We start from the raw sequence: 18,882 nt of genomic DNA on the forward strand, positions 1-18,882 counted from the left end.
CGATGACCAATGGTCTGTCTACTCTATCTTCTGTTTTTTTATCTACCTAGGTAGGATCTATCTATTCGTATCTAAACCCCGGATAGATCATCCATGGACATGTACATGTACGGCACTTCCGGACATACAGTGCATAATGCACGTAGCACATACCTATACATATATACGCACATGTACTGTACGTCCATCCACCCACAAGAACGGTCAACTTTTCCAGTTAGCCAGTTATGGGGTCTCCGCTGTGTATGTTGGTACCGATAGTTTGGGTCCGCAAAGGAATCAGAAATTAGGCAGGCTTAGCATGTCCCGTTGACGTGCAGGCAGTGCACGCGCTGTGTAATTTGACTTGTTCCCCCGGAATTAGGATCAGACGCCATGACGCGAATTTAGGCGCCTCGTAGTACCGTACATAGTTTCCGAATACTGCAGTGCATCAGTGCAGAGAAACGAATCTTAAAATTATATATTTCCGGTGAGCAGGACTATTGCCCATTCTTGGACAGGCTTCTGGGTAGTTTTAACGCGGCCGCATTAGGGCAAGCTGTGATACGATAGAGAAGCCAGGGTCATCCTTGTCCGGTAGTGACACGGCATGGAAGCGAGAGAAGCGACAAGGACAGGGCCGCGCTGCGCCACTGACTTGTCTACTCTACCCTGCAGAACTAGTACAGCGATCAAGGGAGCGACCTGCTTAACGTGTCTAATTCAGGGCGTCCCGATTTTCAGGCTTGACCGAGTCAGCAGCCATCTCAACGGCGCCGTACAATACAGAGTTGTTCGTCCAATAAGCGACGCCTCCGCTCAGGCCCTGGGAGTACAACATGTAGTCATGTACATAGTTTAAAGTCGTGTCGATCCCTGGGCGATCTATCTGCTTCGTACTCTTGACATTCCCCCAGCCAAGCCTCCGGATGTAACCTGTCCTATCTGACCCCAGGGCTGCGCCGGATCGGTCAACCCTGGTGGCAGTTGAGCGCTTAGCTCGGAGAGATGTATAGATAGATTTCAAGCCTCTGATGAGTCCGAATTTCCGGCGATGCCCCACGTCGCCTTCAATTGCGGGCCGTTACACATCACATCTCCCCTCCGGGCCTCTCCCTCGTCCTTCTCGATGACAGGCGCCTTGTCCGGGTTAGGATACTATCCCCCTCCAGCTGTCACCATGAATAGCCGTCCTTAAAGGGCATAGCCAGGTGGCTGAGACCCCAGGAAAACCGTATGGGCATACGTGCCATGAATAGTCAGGAATTGGTCTTTGTAGAACGTCTGCCGTGACGCTTAGCATGCCTTAGGCCTCTGGGGAAGTTGGGCACCGCGACTCCTCATCGCAGAGTCGAGCGACGGACCAATATGTGCTGATGGAAAATTGCACGACATGAGCAATATATTTGACGACACGTTGCAGCCGCTACGCAAACTCACCGATCGACGATCGACACGTGCAATAGCTGGTATTTTTACTATACCCAGGAAGTAAAGGGAGATATGTAGACGTGCAGACAGAGCACACTCCTATACAGTGCATAGTCCATGCCGTGGTTTAACCGCTCTGCAGGTGTAGCACTGGCGAGCTTCTTTTTGGGCCGGACGCAAAGGACCTATCGAGAGCCAGCGCGCGAGCATCACGAATCGCATCGGAAGCCTCTGTTGACCTCTCCTGCACTTCCCCCTTGACCTCAGGGTGTTTCCGAGTCGCTTAGTTGCCCGACAGTATGGTTGTGTCGAGCAGACAAGATCCACACCGGTCGATCGGCCGCTGTCCCGCCGCCAAAAGGGGTGGGAGACTGGAGACTCCACAAAACCCAGCCGACGATGCATCCTTAACTTAAACCTCAGCGTCCTCGTGTTTGGATAAGTGACAGGTGGGCTGTGTGAAGTATGGGGTGACGTGCTGCGCAACGTGGTAGCATACTTCATTCGCTCGTGCCCTTCTGTTCGGCCAAGAATTCCAAATAGTTACCTCGAGCGTCAGTATCATCGCAGAAGTACAGTACTTAGCAGTGTATGGAGTGTGGAGTATACCTAGCCGCTCGATGGGTTCCGTGGTGCGCTCACCGAGAGGATATCTCCCACCTCATTCCCCCCCTAAACATCCTGTGACTTGGTTGCCTTGCCCAAATACGGAGCATGCGAGCGGACAATCGAAGATCCAGAAAGTTCGGACCACCTCGGTCTCATCTTGCGTCCAGAAATGCGCTAGTTCCTAACGGCTGCTAGGGTGTCAAGCTTCCGGTTGTTTATAGTGTTCTTATTCTTTAGTCGCGATTCGAGCGTTTTTCACTGCCTACGGCTGAATTGACCAGTGAGAGCCCACGGTTTCCTGTTGGACAGATCTGATTGGCTATTTCATCAACCTGATATGTATCTGTAGATCAGATCGCTGCTTGAGAGACCTCTAGAAGCCGCGGCGTAGCAGATCGTCGCTTGATCTACACTTGGTAGCTGCGGGGTTTCCTAGGACTTTCTCGGTCGAACACGATCCACAAGCCTAGCGCAGGCGCGTCTCGGATTTGGTTATCATACAGGGGCCTTAACGTCTCATCAGCTCGAGTGCCCTAAGGATTGAGGCGCCCCGCAGCTTTGTATTCGAAGGTTTCGAAATACTTCCCTTCTTTCACACAAACAGCATCCCGTTCTGGAGAGGAAGTGGGCAACAGTAAGAATATATCTTTAGCATCTTGAATCCGATGCCCGGAACACATGGCTGAAACAGATCACTGACAAAGCGCCATTCAGATCCTGAAACTAAACGGCTTTCGCACGCGAAACGCTGGACAATGAAGTCTCCAAAGTCGCCAAATCAGACTTCTAGCAGTCGAAAACGTTGTTCCTCTAGCTGAGAGGCTTAGACTCCAAAGTGACCGTGCAGATCCCTGCCACGCGCTGGCGAGTCCCGATACAGTAAAACACATCCACACATCAGACCTTGCGGTTGTACTACAGTACTTTCGTTCAGAGCAATCTGTTCTCCGCGGGGATAGAGAGCTTGTCTGCACCCCTAGCACCGATCTCGGGTAGGGCGGTGTTGACAAATTCAGGGTTGTCCCAGTCACATACGATCTGCTCTGAAAAGTGGTCAAGGGTCATAACGCTTGACGCACTAGGCAGGGGGGTGGATATCAGGTCTGCCCAATCTCCAATGACCAGAAAGGGAATGCGTTGCGCTTGGCGCATATGAGGCCGTATTCTAGAATGACATTGAACCATTGCCTCGGGTCTGGATGGGTGCAGTATGGTGACGGTCAACCCTAATGCTGCGTCAATGGTGCTGGATACTATCAGATCAGTGGAGATGCACACTAGAACGGTTAGTTTGCCCATTGCACAGTACTTGACAGGCCCCTGAATGAGCTTGGATGCTGGTAGTCAACGAGTCCAATAAAATCACCATATGCCTTTCTGCGCGATTAAACCTATCCCCGATATCCCCCGTCCTCGTAAGAAAATAGTCAGTATGTTCCGATCCTATTACTTAATATGAGGAAGACATATCGGAGAGGACCGGTTTTTGTTCCTGCCAAATGGGCGAGATCCCTGCCTGGGGTATATAATAGGATATGAAATCGTGAAACGGATTCGTGGCAGAGAATGCGCGTCCACAAGTGATAATCTATGTGGCAGGTTCTGGAGCCTAATGCAAAAATACGGAACTACATCGCCGGACGTGCGGCGCAGCTTTCAGTCACAGGGAAACGCTAAAAAAAAATTAGGTAATATAATATCGTCCAGTGCTGCGTCGAAAGAGGGATTGATCTCACTGGCTCAGATTCTCTCCCCAATAATGATACAGATCTTAACGCGCGACTGTTGGAGTTTCTCAGTAAGGATCCCCAAGACACAGGTGCCTGCATTGGGTAAGGCACGTATCGGATCTCACAGAAGTAATCTCCTGAGTCAATACAGTGTTGGTCAGTTTTCCAGGATAACGCTTCCCAGATTTATGAAATTATAGCAGGGACATCAAAACCCACCTTATTGAGGTCCGACATACAGTGCATATTCCAGAATGACAAATCGTTTAATTTCCACGTGACCAAGCCACAATGCAGCGGGAAAGATTCGACAAAGGTTGGTAGACTAATTGCCTAGACAGGTCTAATCAATCGCTAGGACGCCGACCCTGGTTTCCATCGTCACAGTCGACACCAGTGCAAGTACGGAGTACTCCGACTTCTACCTAGTCGACCGTCGCGTAGAGCGGCCGGGGAGACTCGAGAGCGGTGTAATTTGACTCAAAATTCGGACGAGTCGCCACCAATCGAGTTATTTATTTGCATTAGAAGGTAAAAAGATATTGGTACGGCCCTTTTTGGAAGCGGAGATTTCGAGTCCTGAGTCGCGTAGGTTCCAGAGATGGGTATCTGACAAATCTGCTAGTATCCATTGGCACCCATGTCTCGATGCGTGCTATGCACAGCTACTATTATCCATTTCGGAAAGGGCCCCAGCGAGTAAGTGTTCAGGTAACGACGAAAATGGCGAACAGCAGATGTACCGAGTCACAGAAGCTCTACCCCGGAACCCAGCATTGGATGAGTTTCTCCTGCGGCGATGCCAGGAAAAGCCTGCAAGTCACAAGAGTGTACCATGGAACGGTACCTGGCGTTTGAGGGCTGTCCTTCCCTGTAGTTAAGCGTATCTTGCTCCACACCAACAGACCCCTGCCCGCTGTGTGGATGTTTTGCAGAGCCAGTCCAGACCACCCCAGGTGTCTCTATGAGGATCGACCCTGTTTGTCCTATCTTGGATCAGTGGGACTAGCTCCTTAGCGATATTGTTTGCAGTTCGGTCTCTCGCACCGACATGTGTTGAACTTATGCTGACCAGCTCCTGGTCTTAGATGGACCAATGCTTCCTGGCTAGCAGTGTTAGGTTAAAATAGTGAGCCAAACATCTGGGGCCCAGCACTATACAAGTGGACAGTCCGTCATGGCGACCGCCAAAGTAGAGGAACCAAGTACGTATCAATTCGTCGTGTATCAAATTGTACCATCCTCTCAGGACTATAGATTGGTATCCAAAGATTGGCAAGCGCGTGGCCTTGGCGTTTCTTCTCATGATCTCCTGACGTGGTCAACCTTACTGTTGGAGCTATATCAAAAGCCCTCCGGTACCGCATCCAGACGCCTGTAACGTCTGCGGACCAGGTCTTCTTTACCTCCCAGGATAGCAATTTTAAGGGACAAAGAGCCCTAATTTCAAAGCTCTGTGCTGAGTGTTGCTGTCCCTTGTATAGCAACTCAAGGAGACTAAACAAAGAGTCCCACGAGACATCACCCCGCCAGTACCTGCATTCAGACGCTAGGGCTCTGATTGCTGGCTCCGCCTGATCGCACTGCCACCGCCAGGTCCTCTCTAGGCTCAGTTTCAGCCTCCCCGTCCGTGCCAGCCAAGGTTCCGCATCTAGAACCGGGTGTCTGCAATATTTCATCCATAAACAGTGCGATACCCCCATCTCCTCTTCCACGGATAGCACCTTACTCATCTATCCTCTTCAGATCTGTTCTCAAACCCTTGCAGCATAGATATATCCAAGGGAGCCCCGCAACTTGAGGCTTAGGGATTCTTTCTTAACATCTCCCTTGGGGTTTATGCGGATTTGTCTCCTCGTCTTTCACATTCGCCAGCGCCACCTCTGGAGATAGTTGCTAGAACCTGCGAATCCGGAGAACTTTCAATGCGAAATTTCTCTCAAAAGAAAGCTCAAGGAAGTTCGACAATATCGCCTGACGATTGTTTGTGGTGGCATGCTTCCAAGGACTTTTGTTAAGCCGAACCCAACCGAAACCAGAGCAACGCAACAGAGACGACGTTGCCCGAGAATAACACACACAAGTACTCACCACTAATCACAAGAACGACAGTAGGCTCGAAAGTGATCTCTACCAGATAGTCCTTTTGGATAAAATTTGTGAGCTTCTGTACAAGTGAGCGACTTTGCGACCAGACACTTATCGATATTGACAAGTGTTTTCTCAATTCGCGTCACCGACAGTCTCGACAGCGACTCTTGGATCAGTGATCTCGTCAGAGTATGGCTACTGGAAGGATTATGAGCGGACCACCGCTATCGCCTCCCCAATCCTCAGACGGAGAGCCACGCTCCGTGCCTCCTTTGGAGCCTTGCGCCATCATCCCGCCAGCCTACGCACGCGATGAGCGTTTCGGACCCGCTATCATGCACCCTGAAATGGCTTCTCACAACGTGTCTTATAGCCACGACAGTGGAGCGTCATTTTTGAGTGTCAGTTCTCGTGTCTGTGTGATGTCGCTTGATAGAGCTGACAGTACCAGGACGAATATGGTTCGACATCTGTATATCACACTTCTGAAAGCGATTACCCTCAGATCATGCCTGTTCAGCATTCGGTAAGTCCATGGCATCATTTGTGTGATGAGTCAACAACCAAACTGACAAATTATAGCAGGCATTCGCGCACCCCGTCCAAGTCAACACACCTCCAGCGGTTGCTGATGAAGGTATCATAACGCGCAGCGGAAGGTCAATCCCACCACCCAGGTCCCCTCTCGCCGTTAGGAACATGGGCGTCGACAAAGTAAGAGTGATGAAAGCTCCAAGGACCAGGCGTCGTAACAAGCAGGGTAAAGCAGAAAGAGGGTCAAGCCCACATATATCTGCCCCTTTGAGCGAATTGACGAAAAATTTGACGCATATTCCCATCAAGGACATGGAGGCTTGGGTGAATCGACCCATTGAAGTCCGTCGCAAGGAGGTTGAGCAGAAGAATGGGAAAATTGCAAGACCAATGAATTCTTTCATGCTCTATCGATCCGCCTATGCAGAGAGGACGAAGGAATGGTGCGCGCAGAACAACCATCAGGTAGTCTCCAGAGCTTCCGGTCAGAGCTGGCCTCTTGAACCTCCGGAGATCAGGGAGAAGTTCGAGCTCTTGGCGATAATAGAAAGAGACAACCACCAGAAAGCGCATCCAGGATACAAATTCGCGCCAAACAAGAACCAGACTCCGCCTAAGAAGAGGCGCTCTATGCAGGACGAACCTAGCGATCTCGATGACCCAGAATACGATCTTCGTTCTTCGCCATCACATACCCGGAAAAGAGCCAGGAGTTCCGAGGTTGACAGCTGCTATGAGAGCCGCGACACAACGCCCTTCGACCAAGATCTATTCCCCGCCGGTGTCTATAACCGATCGTCCTGGCAGGCCACCAACCCTGGCAGGCCAATGCCAGGTATGCTTTCGCCGCCACAGCAGACGCATTACTTCCAGACATCGATTCACCCTAGTATGATGGGTCCGAATGTGGAGGATGTGCGAATGCGCAAAGTTGGACTTCCTGGAGTCCAATACAGCCCGACTGCAACACTGGCAGGCCTTCCAGGAAGCGTGCATCATGATTTGCTCCAGCCGCAGTCGAATGCGACCACGCCTGGCCAGCTTGACGACAGCCAACTGGATCCCCAGTTGCTGGCTTTCGATGGCGAATCATCAGCGGAGGTAGGAGCTGCAGGCAGGGCCTACGGTAATTCTCAGTATGCTCTGTGGCAAGCAGACACTGCAACGAATAGTTATTTACCAGTTCACGGTTCTCTGACATCAAATCCAGCCCAGTATCATGTGCAACCGGTTTATCATCCTGGGATGCAGCCGCTCACGGATGGCCATGAAGTCTGGGATTTGAACCACAACCACCACCATCGCCACGAGGTAGGTTCTGCCGAAGCTGGTAAGGAATTTGACCAATGGCTCAATTCTCAAACATCTGGGTTCTGAATTTCCATTGTGTACCGGAAATGTGACGAAGGTAACGATCTTGACGTGTGCTTTTGATTTTGTTCGGGCTTTCTAGCATCCTAGGCGCGTTGCAAGACTGTGGAGTTCGTGTAAATGTGCAACTGGCATTCTGCTTTGTTCTATTGCGATATTTTCGGGGACATGCCCTCTCTTGGCAGATTTGGCGGTCGAATTGCCGGGTTGTTGGTTCGAAGTAGCGGTACCAATACCCTGACACTCTCCATGTCTTTGGCACGACGCTTATGTACTGTATGTAATGTTGGTCCAGTAAAGGACATAAAATCTGAAAATGAGATCTTGAAGCAAATGGACATATTTGGTTCCGGCATTCTCCAACGACAAAAGAGAGAGGGAGGGAGCAGTTCATCCCATGTTGCAGAATCCGAAACACATGTCAAAGCGCTGGGTCTGTTAGTACGACAAGAACTAAATTTAGCTGAAGAACAGCCATAGATCTGGTTTCTTTTGGTCTCAACAAGTGATGATTGTTATTATTAGCCACTGGCCTAAGAGTCAAGGATGTTCGGATGTGGAGTACGGAGTACTTCGTAGCATAAACGGAAGCGGCAACTCGGCGCGGCTACCTAACTTGGGGACGGAGTCGCTCTTCCGAGGTCGCTCACGCCAACGCGGCCAAGCGCGTCAGTGATTCCGCCGCCAAGAGCGGACCGTATGGATATCATACTGGACAAAGAGAAGGGATATCTAAACCTCCACGGTCTCTCTCTTTGCAGGATATGAAACGGGGCTGAAACGACCAACATCCGCCGTATCGAAAAAATGTACGGCGAACTCGGAAACAAGTTGGTGAGTCTCAGAGCGGAAGACAACTGCCCCACCCCTCTACTGACTGATTCTTTCTAAACGACAGGTCCAACATGCGAAACGCACGCAAACGTTAGCCCATCTTCCTCCGTATCAGACGGAAATGGTGCGTGCGGTCGCTCGCGAAGTTCGAGATCTCGACAAAGATGTTGCTCGCCTCCTGGCCCCCTTCGAAGGCACCTTCAACCCCTCCTCCGAACCAGCCACCGCGTGCGCTTTGCTGGTCGACCACCTCTGCATGCGCCGGAACAAGCGATGCCTGCTTGCGTACCACCGCGTTCGTACAGAAAAGCTGGAGGAGATGTGCTGGAACGGCGTTGATGTGCTCGAACAGCAGCAGCCGAACGAGACGGAGGAAGGGCCGGTGAGCTCGCAGAGCGGAAATAAGAGCTCGCTCAGTCCGGAGGAGGAGGAATATTTCAGGCAATACAGTGATATGTTGGCTGCGTATAAGGGACAGTGGACGGATATCGACCTCACTGGTAGTCTGGAGCCTCCCAAGGATTTGTTCATTGACGTGCGAGTGCTGAAGGATGCGGGGGAGATCCAGACGGAGTACGGGTATGCATTACCTCTTTTCTTCGCTTTTCATCAGTCTTGGGGATGGTTGCTGATGATCGTTGCTCGATACAGTGCCATCAACTTAACGAAGAACAGTCAATTCTACGTGCGTCAAGGTGATGTGGAGCGGCTGATTGCGCAAGGTTTTCTCCAGCGCCTGAGCTGAAATATGAGTCTGCACTTTGGAGATATAGTCCACGTCAGTACAGGTGGAGTTGGGAGTTCGTCGGGATACCCAGGAATTTTATGTACAATGCATATGATGCTTACGACAAAGGCTACATATTCAAGGTTCTGTTTAGAAGCATGAAAAATGAGAGATGTTTTGGATCCGCAAAAGTATATCTAGTGCTGCTCGGGATTACCCCAACGGAACACGGCGCCGTAATAAATAGAATTTCCAAGTCTCATGGATGCAAAGTGACTACAAGCTCCCCTGCATGTTTAGAGGAGAGATCCATCGACTATGTGAATTATGCAACTGGCAAGGCTTATGGTGAGACCAGATGTGTGTCTGACCGCTTCACTGAGGGAATATTCAGCGAGCATATAAGACATTGCTACCGCATAGATGCATGAGATCGTCTGGATGGCCCGTGCAATGCGCGCGCACGATGGACTAGAGAAAAAACAAGGTTTAACGTCATCTGCGTGCGAAAAAAATCGGACGTATCAGCTGTCAACGTACTTACCACCTTAGCTAGGGGACCAGGACGCTTTCCATGTTGCCCCATCGACAGCAAGCACTGCGTAGTTTTTTGTGACCTTTTTTAGACCAATTCCTCTTGCAGGAAGCGGGGTAGCATGTGAAAACTCATAGCTGGCGGGGTTTGACCAGAGAAAAAAACGGTGTGAAAGACTCGGGATTTCGGGAGACGATCACCCCGGATCGCAGCTGTCACCTGTAGGCCAATCAATTGCTGCATGCGGCGGAAAACCATAAGTATAGCAACGTTACTGGGGGCAGAAGAGAGCGGTTTTTTTTTCAGGGCCAGACATAAACAATTGAACGATCGTCGATCTGACAGCGCGGAGCTCACAGCAAAAGAGAGCCGCTTGCTGGACCGGCGAACCACGGACGGCCGTTCCGCCCAGCGCGGTTTGACTCCAACCCCAGTCCGGTGGCGATGCCTAAGAGTTCCACCCGCGATAAAGCGCTGCTCTTACGATTAACTTTTTGCGAATGACTCGAGATAGCTTCTAATCTCCATACTCCGCGCCTCTTATCTCCTGCTGTTCGTCCGTCTGTTATTCCTCCCTGCTCTTTTGATTCTGATCCTGCAAAGCAATGCCAATTGCTCGAACCTCTCCCTGGTCCTTGCGTCATCTTTATCCGTCTATCCCAAACCTCAACTTCTTTGGTTAAGGACTCTCCGCTGGAGCTGGGAGGCTCTGGCATCCTGCACGTCCAACTCGCCCTCTGTTTATTTATGCTGCGGCGGACAGTTGGGCGGCTGTGAATCGACATGCCCGGCATTTCGAACCCTCGTGGTCAGAACGACTCTCATCTCTCACACCGTGACACCATTTCGTTCGTAGATGACGACGCGCAGACCGGCTCTACGGCCGCTGCGATCAATGGGGAACATTCGAGCAATGGCTTCATCACCAGTCCTTCTCGACCTGAAACCTCAGCATACATCGGAACCAGCCTGAGGACTCCGGCAAGATCTTTTTATCACCGGTCCTACCATGGTGCATTAGGTATGGACCCTGCATCAATCGTTTGAGCTAATTTGGGTTTCAGAGAAGGAACATCATATGTACTAACCTGCACGGTGGCAATGCAGATCCAGCCCAGTATTCTTCCCAGGGCGTTCGAGAGCAGACCGCTGAACTCGCTTCCCTGGCGCTCTCGGATGCTGAGTCTGTCTTGAGTGCATCTATTCCAGGACAAAATGGTGCCCTACCGGATCTAGATTCCTTTCAAAATCACCAGCAGGAGCAGGATGTCTCTTCGGAGGCCTCCAGCTCGCGGACAGAAGTGGCAAAAGAAGTCAGGGAGCCAGAGATTCTCGCAGACCCTTCTTCCCGGTTCTCCAGTTCGTCAGCGTTGACTGCGATGATACGCAATTCTCCTCCAAGTGACGACGAAAGGAACCAAAATCGAATAAGAAAAGATCCATCTCACATCGAACCCGCTTTCACGGTAACCGACGAGCCCGAGGTTTCCGACGATGAGCAGACGTCGTTGCTTCGAAAGCCGTCACGGTCGACGTATCGTCCAAGTTACGGATCTGCGGGGGACATTGAGAGTCAGATTCCTTCCAGTAAAGCCCGACAAAGCATATTTAGCACGGCATACTCAAAGGGGGAGAAGTTCCGTCTGCTGCTCACGAACCCGAAGTCCTGGGACAGACATGCCATATGGGAGAACGGCGTGGTTTATCCTGCTAGCCTGTTCCCGTCAGTGCTTCTCGGACTTCTCCTCAATATCCTCGATGCATTATCCTACGGAATGATCCTCTTCCCCCTGGGTGAACCCATGTTTGCTGATCTTGGCTCTGATGGCATATCGATGTTCTATGTCAGTACCATAATCGCGCAATTGGTCTTTTCCTGTGGAGGAACTATCTTCAAAGGTGGAGTAGGCAGTGAGATGATTGAGGTCGTCCCGTTTTTCCACAAAATGGCATTCATGATCCTCAGTAGGATTGGCGAAGACAACCCAAGATCTGTTCTAGCAACTTGCATTTTGTCCTTCGCCCTGAGTTCCATCCTGACAGGAGCGGTGTTCTTCCTCATGGGCGCCTGCAAGCTGGGGTCGTTGATCGGATTCTTTCCCCGACACATCTTAATAGGCTGCATTGGAGGTGTTGGCTGGTTCCTGGTTACTACCGGTGTTGAGGTCTCAGCTCGACTGCCTGGCACCCTCGAATATAACCTGACGACTGTGCACAAGCTTTTCCAACTTGATACCATTTTCCTTTGGACGATACCCCTGTTTCTCGCAATTGGTCTCCTTGTTCTGAAGCGTTTCGTCAGATCGAATTTCCTTGTTGGTGGTTACTTCATCATGGTGGCCGCTATATTTTACCTTGTCAAATTTATTTCGAAAATCCCGTTGGATACTCTACGCAGCAAGGGGTGGGTGTTTGCTGCTCCGTCGTCTCAAAACCCTTGGTACCACTTTTACACGCTATACGGTAAGTCTCAAGCTCAGACGAGCAGTACATGTTGTATTGCTAATGCGTCCACAGACTTTTCAGCCGTGAATTGGTCCGCGCTTGCTGATACTATCCCGGCGATGTTTGCTCTCACTTTCTTCGGTGTGCTCCATGTCCCGATCAACGTTCCAGCTCTGGGAATCTCCACGGGTGAAGATAACCTTAATGTGGATCGAGAGCTTATTGCTCATGGCGTCACAAACGTCCTTTCGGGATGTATGGGCAGCATACAGGTAAGGCGTTGGATACATCTACATCTGTACTCCCTACTAACGTGGACCAGAATTACCTCGTGTATACGAACAGTTTGTTGTTCATCGACAGCGGCGGCAACTCCCGACTAGCAGGTCTAATGCTTGCTGCCGCTACTGGAGGTATTCTCATTGTTGGGCCGGTCATCATTGGATACATACCAATCATGGTGGTTGGAGCACTTATCTTCATGCTTGGTATTGAATTGATGGAAGAAGCATTGGTCGATACGTGGGGGAAGCTGCACAAACTGGAATATCTAACTGTACGTGAGCAACCACGCAGCACTCGAGCATGTATACTGACCCTATCAGGTGGTAATCATCATTGTCACCATGGGCGCGGTGGACTTTGTCGTCGGCATCTTCGTTGGTATAATCCTTGCCTGCGTGAACTTTGTCGTTCAGACGTCTCGCAAATCCGCCATCAGAGCAACGTATTCGGGCGAATTTACTGCCTCAACCGTCAGACGACACCCCATTCAGCAACGATTCCTAAGGGAGGCGGGCCAGCAGACGCTTATAATCAAGCTCTCCGGTTTCCTCTTCTTCGGAACGATCGTTGACGTCGAGAACACGATCCGCGGTCTCATCGAAGAGGAAGCCTTCCACAAGCGCCCCATCCGCTTCCTAGTATTGGATTTCTCCCGTGTTAACGGTCTCGACTTCTCGGCCGCTGAAGCGTTCACGCGTATCAACCGCATTCTTAGAAAACGGAACGTGCAAGCCATAATCTCCGGCCTGAACGTGCAAGGGGACATTGGAAGGAGCCTGCAGAACGTCGGGCTCTTCAGAGAGGAAAACGAGGTGCAGATCTTTGAAGACCTTAACTCGGCCCTAGAATTTTGCGAGAACGAGTACCTCAAGGTCTTCTACAGTCGCACGGAAGCCCTATCTCGAACGAACGAAGAATCGCCCCAATCTCTAGACGTTCCCAAACCACAACCCCAACCCGCATTGACAGATGCACTGATAAACTCCCCCCGCCGCCGCTACCTCCAACAAGTTGCCATGACCACTCTCCGCGAAGACGAAACGGCTGTCACCACCCGGCATAAATGGTCCTCGTTCCGCCAACCACTGCCCCTCCTCCTCCAGACCTTCCAGGGCATGACGACCCAAAACGAAGACTTCTGGTTCCCCGCCTGCGCGTACTTCGTCCGCGAGTTCTACCCGGCCGGCACGGTACTCTACCACGAAGGCGACATCGCCAAGAACTTCTACCTGCTCGAGTCGGGCATGTTACGCGCCGAGTACGAGATGCCGCAGGGAAGATACTTCGAATTGATCGTGGCAGGACGGCCGTGCGGCGAGCTCCCCTTCTTCGGCGAGACGAGACGCACGGCGACGGTGAAGGCGGAGCAGGACTGCGTTACTTGGGTTCTGGGGATGGAGAAGTGGAAGGAGCTGAGGGAGCAGGAGCCCAAGATCGCGGAGGAGTTGTTGCGGGTCAGTTTGAAGCTGACGACAGAGAGGATGGAGAGCATTACCTCGTAAGTCTAACCCCATTGGTCATTGTCTATTTGTTTCAGTCTAACGCTTCTGTGCAGATACGTCCTCACTATAGCCGGTTAAATTGGCTGTATTAGCCGATTTTGTCCTTTCCTTCTTGTATATACAATACGCCATTACGTCACAAAGGTTTATCAACAATCACGCCCAGGATGAGACACGAGAGAGGCAAGAAAAGGAATAGAGACGACTGCAGGGGAGTTTTGATTATAAGAAGCGCAACCGTTTTTGCTTTTTGAGCGAATCATATGACATGGTATATATCCTCGCAATTTGCTGTCTATATGTTTGCGTTTGGGGTTCTACGTCATGCATGCAGGAAAGCGAGCGAGCGCTTGATTATGTCTTTGATATATATCTCTCTCTTTTTGCATATAATGAGATCCAGATAGAAGAAAAGAAATGAAAATATCTAGATAGATGTGGTACCGCATGGTTTGTATATATTTAGGTACCTACCTACCTAGTAATAAATAAATATAGAAGTTGAATTGAGAAGTTCTGCAGTTATTCTCATTTATTTGCAGTCCATACCGCAGACTATACCATACCTTTTTCTGCTCTGTTCTGTTTATTCCAAGGAATTGTTGATATCATTCTTGCTAAAAGGACACATATCTCGTATATACCAAGTCTGCATCCATTCATCTAATCCATCCACCCCGCCTGGGCAGTAAGTCCTCAGCAGGTACTTGGCGTTTGGATCTAATAGGTGTACTGTACTGTTACGGCACAGCCTCGTCTTAGGATATCGAGGGAGACACCAGAACCGAAGATGAGTAACCTGACCACATGACTCAGGTCAGGTGACTGGATCAGTAGATTAACTACAGAAGGAACTGACCCACTGATCCTTCTGTTTTCCCAATGTATATAATCATGCTCACTTCAGATAGCTTTTGGCCTTTGTGGTCAACTCAAGGTAGCAATTGCAATATATTGCTGGTAACAACGGCCTACTATACAGTTCTTTGCCCAATCCCTTCTTCTTGTTTCTGTCTTTCAAGATAAACCCGACGAGCTTGGTCTAACATTGAGGCCCACCCTTACATGTACATACAGTAACTCGTACTGATATGTCTCTATCCTCTATCTATCAATCCCTGGCAGGTAAATGTAAATGCAAGTATAAGTAAGCCAGGAAGAAAAAATAGATGGCGTGCAATGCATGCAGTTAATTTGCTGTATTTAGTTCGCCTGCTATGCTCTCTATCTCTCTCTCTCTCTCTCTGCCCAGAAACCAGCCCAGACCCAGAGACTATATATAGCTAAACATGCTAGTTAGGGTACGTACTGTATGTACTTTGTTGTATGTAGCTGTAACTATATATAGAGCAACAGAGAGAAAAAGAGTTCTGACAGAGTTCTGTACCCGGCACTCAGACCCAGCCCAGACCAGCCACAAAGGCCGCTAGGACAGAGATAGATACAATCATGTTATATTATTAACCAATTGTTGTCTCTCCTCTAGCAAAACGACAACGCATCCAGGTGTTGTCAGGTCAGGTCTCAATCAGTTCAAGTCGCCGATCGATTCGAGTAAGTCCAGGTCCAGGTCTACGTCTAGGTTCAGAAGGACTCGACTCTACTGTTACTGTACGATTTTGATCTGAGATGAAAAGGGAAGCTTGCTTCCGTGCCTCTCCCTTTCTCTCTCTCTCCATGCAAAACCACTGAAAAGAGTAAGAGGAGGATAACGTTTAAAGACTCAAACTCAGATCATGTCATGCCATGCCATATCATGTCTGATCACAGGCGGCGTGCTACAGAGTAGGTAGAGGTAGAACAAGGTTTGGAGGAAGTTACACAGAGAGCAGGACAGGGATTCTTCCCCAACATCTCATGGCATATCTGGAGCATGGATTACCCCTGTGAGAAACTGCTGGGTTAAGTAAGAGGACCACAACGGTTGCGTTCTGAATATGAAATCGGATTTCCGATTGTAGGTTCACCCGCACTGAGGGACAAAATGTCAACTTTCAAATCAGGCCGGTAGAGTACTCGACGATATAGCCGGTTGAGATCTGGTCCTGTCTACTGTACAGCACAGTAGTGTACTGTAGTCTGTAGTATACTACCTAACTATTATACTATACTGCATCCGTCAAGGCCGGTGAAAAAACCTTCTAAGAATGAAGGTGAACCTGTCGACTCTGTCCTCTCTTGACTTTTAATTTTTTTTTTTTTTTTTTTTCTATTTTTCGAACCTTGAGTCTGCCGTTCGGGACAGCAGCCCGTGACCCTGGGCGAGAATCCCTGAGCATGACCCGAGCCAAGCCCAAGCCAAGGCCCAAGAAGGATAGTGTAGAACAGATCGTCCCAGCTCGGGGATTGGCCGCGGGCAAGGTTAGCAGCTTTTTTAGGTAGTCGGTCGGCGAGCGGACGTGACCAGTCCAGCGCTGCACTAAGGGAAGAGCCCGTGTCCGTGCCCGAAACAGGTGAAAGGGGGGTAGCATCAGTGGATCTTTTTTTTTCTATCTGTCACAACGTCCGAACTGGAGGAACCGGAATCGAAGAAAATAAATAAAAAAAAGGGGTGGGGGGAGGCGGCTGGCTGATCTTTTTTAGGGCTTTCTTTATGAGTTCCCGGTCGCGAGGGCCAACGCTGGGTAGACGGTAGATCTGTCACGACCTTCCGCAGCAGGACTGGAACTGGCACTGGGACTGGGTCGGGTGTGAAAGGGGGAAGCTTTGGGGGAGGGGCACCCGTTTTAAAAGCCTTACGTACTCGGGACTCTATTGGACGGGGTCGCTGAACGATAAACCGGGCTACTGAAGGAGCCAGAAGAAAAAAAAAAAAGAAAAAAAGAAAGTAAAAGTCAGGGACTGTGTCACTGGACGGGCCTGGCTATGACAGTCTGCTGTCACTGCAACTGCAGAAATGACGGTCGCGGTACTTAACTGGTAGGGCTGGACAGGACGGTTTGGACATGCTGCAGGAAGTGCAGTAGTCAGGTGAAGCCAAGGTCCGCGGACTTGAGACAATAGCGCGTGGCCAGGTGGGAAGTGGGGAACCGCGCCGCGCGAATCTAGAATGGAGTCTAAGTCTTCCAAAACCTGGAAGCGACATGAGGATGATCGGCCTCCTCGCGAGCTTGCTGATGAGCTGCTTGCTGCTCGGGAGGTGAACCGCTACGAGACTTGCAGACGCCGGAGCTGTGTTATCTGGCATTATTCGGAGCCCGACGAAGTGAACAGAGTGACCGAACATAGTCTGGAGACTATGCTGTTCCACGCCCTGCCAGGCCAGCCGTTTTTGGCCCTCTCGGAGGGTCCTCCCATATGTAATAGTCCTGCATACCCCGTACTTGTCCCCAACACGCCAGCCAACATAGGACTAGGAATGCTCTGGACACTGGTTAGAATGGCGATAGATCCTGTCGGAGCTTTTTTCTAGCAGTTCTTCTGGAACAGCGTCGAAGCTCTTAAACAGACTGGTGGAAACCGGGGCTGTGGGATGTCTGAACAGATAGAGTAAGGAATCTTCAGTGCTAGACAGGGACTGCAGCCCGCAGACTGGAGGGCATCCGACTATCAGTCCAGAATAACTCTCCGATCGCGTGCTTCGATCTCGTCGTCTCGATCACGACGAGCAAGGCCGTAGCGGGCACTGCATCCGGCCATGGGACACATGACGAGGGGTATCGGGCGCAGGTGGTTGGCTGCCAGCGTTGGCCGCATGACCGTTGCGCGAGAGAGACAGCCGTTGGACAGCTGTCCTCGCAGACGCAGCTGGAAGCCGGGCAGGCTAGCAACCCATGAGCGGCCGTGACGATGGCCGTACTGTGAGCGTGACAGCACAGCTGCTCTGGCGCTTAGTAGGACGAGCATGAAGTGGATGAAGGCCACTGGTTTGTCGCGATATCGCACAGAGACGGTCATTGGAGCAGGCGTGGGACGACGATAGGGGAGAAAGCCGAGCCGCTTGCAGGAGGGCGATCCCGGTGGAGAGCGAGGGCAGATCAGATGCTCCACGCGGTGCGCCTATTGGCTGGATCCGCGGGCGCCGGGCTCAGGCGTCGAGCCGTGTCGGACGATGAGACGATCGATCCATGGGTCGGCCCTGGAGTATGGAACTGGTTATATTGCATGCTCCGGAGAAGCGTCTCCGTAGGTCATATTATATTAATATAACGTCGGAATGGGGGTCGGAGGATCCCGCGGTGTGTCGGGTCGCGCAGGTGACTGGATGTGTGGCCGGGAAGCGCATGTTTCAATTCCCTGCAGTCGAGCACGTTATGCTAGTAGTAGCAGCAGTAGTTCTAGAGTACAAACAAGACAGAAGGTTTCGCTGCTGGCGTCATCTGTCATCCCATCTCACCATCCACGCTCGGGGGTGAAACTCGGGGGACGCGACGCAGCCCTCCTGCACCACGCAGGGCCGGCGGCTGATCAGGAGGAGCTGTCACCGTGCTCCACGGGGGCGTCCCCGTACGGTTCCATCGAATCCATCTATGCTCCTGTGGCCAGAAGCAGCTTTACCAGTTCCTCTGAAGAGATTCCGGACAACCTGGTCTGAGCCTGAGACAGGACGTCGTTGAGCTCCTCCGTACCTGATCTCCGTGGTCCACCACAGCTGTCCCTCAACACGGCTTGTGAGGAACAATTACCAGCTCCAGCAGACTAGCGCAGGAGTCTCCCGTTTCCTCCTTATCCTCCAGACCCGCCCCTAACGCGCTCTAGAGCCGCTAGCCCAGCCTAGCGCCCTGCAGCTCCTCGTCGTGCCCCCCCCCCTCGAAGCTCCCTCTCCCTCCTTTTTCTTCCCTCGTCTTCCCTCTCTTTTTCTTCTCT

General features: G+C 51.0%; 4 protein-coding genes across 4 annotated transcripts; all 4 read left to right on the forward strand.

Annotated features, from left to right (window-relative positions):
• Window positions 1–6,034: 6,034 nt before the first annotated feature.
• Window positions 6,035–7,754, forward strand: VTN00DRAFT_448 (uncharacterized protein; the record flags this gene model as incomplete). The annotated part of the gene is made up of 3 exons (XM_069430911.1): window positions 6,035–6,244; window positions 6,295–6,369; window positions 6,426–7,754. 3 exons carry the CDS (start codon window positions 6,035–6,037, stop codon window positions 7,752–7,754), a joined length of 1,614 nt encoding a protein of 537 aa, XP_069291156.1.
• An 801-nt stretch (window positions 7,755–8,555) lies between these two features.
• On the forward strand, window positions 8,556–9,327 carry VTN00DRAFT_449 (uncharacterized protein; the record flags this gene model as incomplete). Its single annotated transcript, XM_069430922.1, has 3 exons — window positions 8,556–8,582; window positions 8,647–9,161; window positions 9,234–9,327. The coding sequence occupies 3 exons, from the start codon at window positions 8,556–8,558 to the stop codon at window positions 9,325–9,327; spliced, it is 636 nt and encodes a 211-aa protein (XP_069291157.1).
• A 1,300-nt stretch (window positions 9,328–10,627) lies between these two features.
• On the forward strand, window positions 10,628–14,154 carry VTN00DRAFT_450 (uncharacterized protein; the record flags this gene model as incomplete). Its single annotated transcript, XM_069430934.1, has 6 exons — window positions 10,628–10,865; window positions 10,952–12,307; window positions 12,362–12,561; window positions 12,612–12,845; window positions 12,895–14,072; window positions 14,130–14,154. The coding sequence occupies 6 exons, from the start codon at window positions 10,628–10,630 to the stop codon at window positions 14,152–14,154; spliced, it is 3,231 nt and encodes a 1,076-aa protein (XP_069291158.1).
• Window positions 14,155–17,125: 2,971 nt separating this feature from the next.
• Window positions 17,126–18,610, forward strand: VTN00DRAFT_451 (uncharacterized protein; the record flags this gene model as incomplete). Its single annotated transcript, XM_069430945.1, has 4 exons — window positions 17,126–17,381; window positions 17,600–17,838; window positions 17,914–18,159; window positions 18,374–18,610. The coding sequence occupies 4 exons, from the start codon at window positions 17,126–17,128 to the stop codon at window positions 18,608–18,610; spliced, it is 978 nt and encodes a 325-aa protein (XP_069291159.1).
• Between the last annotated feature and the right edge of the window lie 272 nt (window positions 18,611–18,882).

This window comes from Thermoascus crustaceus (genome assembly GCF_041956765.1).
Source record: "Thermoascus crustaceus strain CBS 181.67 unplaced genomic scaffold VTN00scaffold_1, whole genome shotgun sequence".
NCBI lineage: Eukaryota > Fungi > Ascomycota > Eurotiomycetes > Eurotiales > Thermoascaceae > Thermoascus > Thermoascus crustaceus.